The sequence below is a fragment of the Amblyomma americanum genome, chromosome 1, assembly GCF_052857255.1.
Source record: "Amblyomma americanum isolate KBUSLIRL-KWMA chromosome 1, ASM5285725v1, whole genome shotgun sequence".
NCBI classification, from domain to species: Eukaryota; Metazoa; Arthropoda; class Arachnida; order Ixodida; family Ixodidae; genus Amblyomma; species Amblyomma americanum.
In genome coordinates, this window is record NC_135497.1 from 393,380,764 (window position 1) to 393,388,393 (window position 7,630).

The following is a 7,630-nucleotide window of genomic DNA, read 5'->3' on the forward strand; positions in this document are numbered from 1 at the left end:
AGGCCCACGTTGCTGGCATCCTTGTGGACCAGAGTCTCGGCACGAGAATGGAAATGACCAAGGACAGGCGTTGTTTGTAAGTGGCGCTGTAATTCATCAAATGCCCTGCTGCTGCTGTTCTGTCCACGCGAAGGGGACGTCCTTTCTTGTAAGAGGCGTCAACGGTGCAGCAAGTCGGGAAAAGTTGGAAATGAACCGCCGGCAATACGCGCAAAGGCCCGAAAAACGCCGGACCGTTTTCTTGAACGAAGGTTTGGGAAAGTTGGCGACGGCAGCTGTTTTAGCAGGATCCAGCCGGACTTCACGATGGCTGACGACATGGCCCAGGAAGAGGAGCTCTTCATAACCAAAGTGGCATTTCTCGGGCCTTAACGTCAGGCCGGCAGATCTTATAGCGTGAAGCACGGTCAAGAGGCGCTTCGAACGTTGGCGAAAATACAACGACGTCGTCCAGGTATACCAAGCACGTTTGCCATTTCAGGCCTGACAAAGCAGCGTCCATCACTCTCTGGAATGTTGCCGGAGCCGAACCCGTCGCGGTGGCTCGGTGGTTAGGGCACTAGACTACTGATCCGGAGTTCCCGGGTTCGAACTCGACCGCGGCGGCTGCGTTTTTATGGAGGAAAAACGCTAAGGCGCCCGTGTGCTGTGCGATGTCAGTGCACGTTAAAGATCCTCAGGTGGTCGAAATTATTCTGGAGCCCTCCACTACGGCACCTCTTTCTTCCTTTCTTCTTTCACTCCCTCTATCTTTTCCCTTACGGCGCAGTTCAAGTGTCCAACGATATATGAGACAGATACTGCGCCATTTCCTTTTCCCAAAAACCAATTATTATTATTATTGCCGGAGCCGAACACAAACCGAAAAGAAGGACCTTGAACTCACAAAGGCCATCCGGCGTCACGAACGCTGTATTCTCGCGATCCCGCTCAACTTCGGTCTGCCAGTTACCACTTTTTAATTCCAGCGAAGAAAAGTAGCGTGCGTGCCGCAGCCGGTCAAGAGAGTCGTCAATGCGAGGTAACGGGTGGACTTCTTTTTTTGTAACCTGGGTAAGCTTCCGGTAGTCAACGCAAAATCGCAGATTGCCATCTTTCTTCTTAACCAAAAGCACAGGCGAAGCCCAGGGGTTGCTCGATGGCTGGATAACACCATCCTGTAGCATTTCTTGAACTTGCTGAGCTATGCCTTCACGCTCCCGCAATGAGACACAGTATATCTTTTGCCGAACTGGTCGGGTATACTGCTGTTAGTTATTACGCGGTGCTTAGCGAGAGGCGTCTAACTGCCGACGTGGACGAGAAACAGTCTTGGCACTGATGCAGAAGGCCGACTAGTCTTTATTTCTCGGTTGGTGGTAAGCCTGGGTTCACATCAAGGACCAACTGGGGTGTGCGACAGGTGTATGTTTCGCTCTGGAGGGCAAGGCAGTCGTGAGTTTCGGGGATGCCCTCGAAGTTTGCGACTGCGGTACCCTTGGTGATGTGTTGCCGTTTGGTCCAGAAATTCGCTAGGACATCTGCCAGGCCGTTTGCGTAGCGTGACGATACCTCTTTTGGCACTTTTGCGTTCTGTTCTGCTACGCCTTCAGCACTGAACCGGTCGTCACAAATGACGGTAACGAGGGCACAGGATAGCGGAGGCATGACCACATCTGTGTCGCTGATGTGTAGGGCCGCTCTGCGTGGTTCGGTTTCGGCTGAAACTGTTCCAGGGGTCGAAAATGTTACCAGATGGCCAGGAAGGCTTATGATGGTACCATGCTCGCGCAAGAAGTCCATTCCAAGGATCAGGTCCTTTCAGCAGTGTGGCCGGACAAAAAAGGTGCCGACAGAAGGAGAGTTGGCAATGATGACTCGAGCAGTGCACCTTCCGACAGGCGTCATGAGGCGACCGCCAGGAGTACGAATTTGCGGTCTATCCCATTCTGTTTTCACCTTGCTGAGGCGATCCGCGAGGTGCTTGTTTATTATTGAAAAGTCCGCGCCTGTATCAACTAAAGCCGTCACGTGAACGCGGAGGTCGGCGTAACAACTGCATCGGGGTCAGGGAAATGCGATACCACAAAATCAGGCTGCGGCGGCATCGGGATCTCGGCAGCGTGCTCCGGCGGCATTCGGGGGTCTCCGAAATATCTGTCAGCAACCTTCCCACCTGAGGTCCCCGCTTTCAGTTTCCCCGGCGCGGGCTTGGAGACCGGTCCCGCAGCCCATTTGCGAAAACCTGGCGGCTGGGCGACGTGATGCGTGCGAGAGACGGAGATCGTGGTCGGCGGGTAGAGGAAGTGTGACGGGCAGCAAGGTATTCCTCTATTTCATGGGTTCGCTCACCGAAACGGGGGCAGAGAGCGTCCCGTGAAAAACCCTGGAGCCCGATTTCGCGGTATATGCAACAGCGATACAGGTGGCCGGCCTCCCCGCAATGGTAGCAGAGCGGCTGCTGGTCAGAAGTGCGCCAAACAGCCGTCTTCCGAGCAGGTGGACGCAATGCAGGCCTTCGCTGGGGCCGCTGGTATACAAGGACGGCGGCGGAGCGGTCGGCGGTGGCGGGTGGTGTAGCAGACGTTGCACGGGTGGCAACTCGGAACGGAGAGCCGCGGCGTAGCTCATGGGTCGTGGCTCCGGCATGACTGGAGGAGGCGGTGAAAATTCTCGGCGGATCTCGTCGCGCACATCTTCGGTCAGAGCCGCAGCTGTCGGATCAGGCGAGGGGAGGGTCAGTTTCTGGAGCTATTCACGGACCAGCGCGAGTATGAGCACACGCAACAACGAATTGTCTCTGGACACGCTCAGAGCGGCCACACTGTTGCATGGCTCACCGCACAAGGAGCCATTTCGGTGGCAGCGCTGCTGCAAGGCCCGCTCAATGGCGGTCGCTTCTTTTATGATGTCAGCTACAGTCTGCGGGGGATTATTTCGGACCAAACCAGCGAAGAGTTGGTCCTTCACACCTTGCATCAGGTGGCGTAGCTTCGTGGCTTCCGCCATATCTGGTCAGCGCGCCGACAAAGGCGGGTCACGTCCTCGACGAACATGGTAACGCTCTCATTAGGCTTTCGTGCGCGAGCGTCCAGGAGGCGCCGTGCACGATCTCGGCGGTCCGTGTTAGCAAACGTGTCCCGGACCTGCTGGCGAAAGGTGTCCCATCTCTGGATATCGGCCTCCATGTTCTCAAATCAAGTCTTGGCTCTGTCTTCGAGTGCGAAATAAATGTTCCGCAGCTTCTGCGCAGGGCTCCACTGGTCGAAATCGGCGACCCGCTTGAAGACTGGTCAAGCCAATCTTAAATGCCTTCAAAAGTGGCGCCATGGAAGCTGTCCGGCACACGGGGTTGCTGAAGCGTCAAGGGTAACGCGCTAGCCTGCGCTGTGGTGGTATGCTCACCAGGTCGATGAGTGCGTGCCTCTTTGTGGAGGAGCCCATGCTCTGGGACCAGTCCCAGGAGGCGGCGGCTGCTGCGGTGAACGGGCGTGCAGACAAGCGGAAACTGGTCGGGACTCGATGAGCGGCTATCTGGGTGTCCTGGACATGGGGAGTCGAGCCTGCGACATCCACGTGTGTCACGTAGCAGTTGGTGCTGGTAGCTCGCGTCTAGACGGCAGAGAAACGCCAACACCGAGAAGCTCATAGAAGATTCAATTCAATTCTTTATTTACCAGAATACTGGACAATCTCCAGGGTTAAAAAGTTGCTGCCTACAACTTGACCGAGATGGCCAGAGCGGAACGTCAGTTTCTTCTTTAGAAGACAGCGTGCTCACCACCCGGCGTCAGGTGGGCAGCCTGCTACAAAGTAGGCTTTAGACAAACATACAAAAACACAACGGCTAAATCCGGGGGATGGCCACTATAAATGCTAGCGTGCTAATACATGATTGCATGATGGGAATTCCTTAATCCTAAAATACTATACACCAGACTGATGAGAAACCTTCAGTTTATTAGTCTCACCCTTTCATCTATTAGTTGACAATTTCATTTGAATTGTTAAAACGGTTGTCAAAAGCACCGCGTGTAAGTAGCTCCTCTTTCTCTGTACCATATACCACCCATATGTGAAACATACAAGTGCAGCGATCAAGCCCCGTTGTGGAACATATACATTCGAAGGCACTGATCGTCTCAGACAACAGCCACAAAGTAAATGCTGTATAAATTGGGGCAGTTTTTAGAGTATCCGGATATTGTACCTTGCAGGCGACGGAAATACGCCCAAGATTATCGGCGGGCTTGGGGCAGTAGTAGAGGCCACCAGTTCTATTCTCACATCCCTCGTCACTATATCAGCCCGGCTGACAGGTTGAGGTGTTTATTTTACCTCACGAGCATTTTGCGCGCCGGCGGCATCTCTTTTAGCGCTTATCCTGTAAAGTTATGTGGAATCGCATAGTTTTCGGTCTGCGTGTCTCGTAATGAACCTGAACATGCCATATCTACCATCTTTATTTTCAAATTGAATGCGCCGCAAGTTACCCGCTCATCTTCCTTGGATTTACATAAATTGTGTCAAAGATGACAAGGAATTTTTATGACGCAAGAGCATCTGCGGCCAAAGAGCGCAGTGGCACAGGGTTTTTTCTTATACTCGAGGTGGGGTCAAACACCCATTTCGCAAGCATTTCACCCTGATTAAGCCGGGCACCAGACCACGGGAAGCTTGTACCCATTGTATCACCGGTGGGTATACCCGGCGGCACTGTCGATCGAACCCTGCACCTCCCGCATGCGAGGCGGATGCTCAAACGACTTGGCCACCGCTGCGGTTGTGTCAAAGACGGCCATACAATGTTAGAACAGAGAATGCATGCCCGCAGTGTAAACAGTGCGGTAGCATTGCGTCCGCAGTGACAATTATCCCCTTTCGCAGGTTATCTTTAAGGATGCAAACTCTGGATTGCCCAACAGGGATGTACGTCCACAGGTGTCATGCTTAACGGCTCGCAAAAATTTTAGAAATTCAGTGAAAAGTTTTCAACCACGAAGGCGGGCTTCATTTTACGAAAATGTGGTGGGGCACTGAAAACGTGTGGCCGCCCTAGCGACAGCTGGAACAGCCCCCGCTAAAGTTTTGAAGAAGCTCATAGAAGGCGTATAGGGGTCTTCGTGTCTAACTTCGCATGGAAACGTGAACCTCTTGTTTAGACGCCACCAGTTTTGTGTCGCAATTCTGTTCTGTGTCGGGTTCAAACCCGGGAACTCCGGATCAAACCCGAACGCGGCAGCTGCATTTTTATGGAGGCAAAACGCTAAGGCACCCTTGTGCTGTGCGATGTCAGTGGGCGTTAAAAATCCCCAGGTGGTCGAAATTATTCCGTAGCCCTCCACTACGGCACCTTTTTCTTCATTTCTTCTTTCACTCCCTGCTTTATTCCTTCCCTTATAGTACGGTTCAGGTGCCCAACAATATATGAGACAGATACTGATTTGCGGCAATTGGTTTATGCCCATTGAGTCTGACTGCGACTTGCTCAGTGGACGTTTAAATAGGGTGTACGTAAACGTTTTATATCTGCGGTCGGAGGCACCAGTGAAACATATGAGCGAACAAGTGCCTTTGACGTTTACGCAGACCTTTGCGGTCGTCCCATTCGCCGTGGTCTCCGTGTTCAAGCTGAGCTGGAAGATCGTCTACCTTTTGGTCATGGTGCCCACGTCACTCCTGGTCATTACGTTGTACACAATGGACGAGTCCTACCCGTGGCTCTTGGCCACGTGGAGAACCAAGGACGCCGAGCGACTGGCCCTGGACGCGGCGCGCATGAACGGCGTCTCCCACGAGGTCTGCCGGGCTTCAATGAGCCACAGTTACCGGGGCGGAAACGCCGAGATAGCCGCTGGCCGGAGCGCGCACTCCATCTTCTCGGCCGAGTTGCGTCGACGCACGCTGATCATCTCGTGTTTCTGGGCGGCTATCAACTTCTCTTACAGTCAGGCCAACCTGAGCGACATCTTCCCGTTGCATCCGGCAGCCGAGGTCGCTGGCATTCTATTGCTTGGGCCCGTGCACGTCGTGCTGTGTCCTGCCATCCGCTACATCGGCCTGCGGCGAGTCATGGTTGGCTCAGCGCTCATATTCAGCGTGGTTTCGCTGTTCCTGGCCGCCACTTACCGCATGCAGACTGTGCTGAGCGGAAACATCGTGGTCGTCGCGCTGCGGCTCATGGGAAGCTTGACCACATCCTTGGGGTCCTTCCTCGCCGTCGCCGCGTACCCGACCACAGCCCGCTGCACTGGCCTAGCGTTCGCATTTGCCGTGGGTCGTCTGGCCGGCAGTTGTGGAGAGATTCTATTCCACTACGTGTCGAACGAACGCAAGGACTTTCCGGTCGCAGCTATGTCCATCTCGATGGCGCTGGTCACCATGGCCGCGGAGCAACATCTGCCCGACGTCGACGCCGGTGTTGCGGCGGCGGTGGATTCGGCGCACTCCCCGAGGATAGGAGTAACCTCCAGCGGCGTGCGCGCCATGCAAGACACGCTCGACCCGATGGCGAGGGGTCCGGCGGGCAGGCCTCGCGGCAGGAGACACCACAAGAGAGACTCGGCGCCGGAAGCACCCGTGCAGGCTACATGTATTCCAAAGGGCCTGTCGCACTAGAAGTGCGTATACGTTCCCACAGCGCGACGACGAACACGAACAAGAGGGGGAGGGACACCGCAGAGCGCTTTGTGCAATCTCCCCCTCCCCCTTGTCCATGTCCGTCGTCGCGCTGTGTGAATGTAAGCGTGGAATACCAACTCGCCCAGCAACTGGTTTTAAGCACCAGAAGTGACACGCGCATTATCTCCGGGCTCGCTGTGGAGATCCGCGCGTTCAGAAGAATTTGGCTTTGCCACCCTCTCGACGGTTCTAGAATCGTGTTTAAATCGCATGCATCCTTTGTTGCGCGTATATGCTTGTGTGGCACGGACGCAACCGCTTTGTTGCTCAATTTCGTCCGTGCCTTTTACGTTAATCGGTGACGTTTATATGGCCAGGTAGCTGAAACTTGAGACGCCAAAGCTCGTGTGAATAGCTAGATTTGGCAACTGAAATCAGCCACTTCCTTTACGACAAGGACTGGGAGAGGAGTGTTACTTTACGAAAGAGCTTGTGTGGAAAAGAGCGGTCGCGAGCCATGGTCTGACCCGACGAGTGACATACCCACATTCAGCATAGGACACCAGTTTATTCCGGGCCAAACCAACGCTTTCAATGGGGCACAACAGAGAACGTAGCGGCGAAGCAGAGCATGCAGTCTATAGGCTCTTGAGAGCGCAGTGCTCGGACTGCAACAAAACGGGCGCTAATGGGCAACTTGAGCTGAAATTTGCAGTGCCGATTGCAACGCCATAACACACTGCCTAGCGAGAGGAGCAAGCAGTTTTGGGTAGTACTCTTAGTACTTTTCCGCGCCACCTTCAGGCGCTTATTGGCGTGAGCCTCCGCGCTCTATCGAAGGCGCACGTGCCGTGCGTCAGCTATCTGGGCTACGCCGAGAGAAAAATGCTGTCAGCCAAACGCGGGTATCTAATCGCGCTGATTATGTTCTCGCGTTTGCAGTGGCCCAAGCAACTGACAAAAGCAGTTTTGACTCACCGAATGGAACAATTGCAGTGCCACCTTGGCAGCGCAGGTTCCCCATACCTGA

At 54.3% G+C, this 7,630-nt stretch overlaps 1 protein-coding gene across 1 annotated transcript in view; it reads left to right on the plus strand.

Annotated features, from left to right (window-relative positions):
• LOC144123327 (solute carrier family 22 member 7-like) overlaps positions 1–6,597 on the plus strand; it is a 24,553-nt gene extending 17,956 nt beyond the window's left edge. The window contains exon 3 of the mRNA XM_077656180.1: positions 5,569–6,597. Coding sequence (XP_077512306.1) covers positions 5,569–6,597 — 1,029 coding nt within the window. The remainder of the gene's footprint in view (positions 1–5,568) is intronic.
• Positions 6,598–7,630: the final 1,033 nt, after the last annotated feature.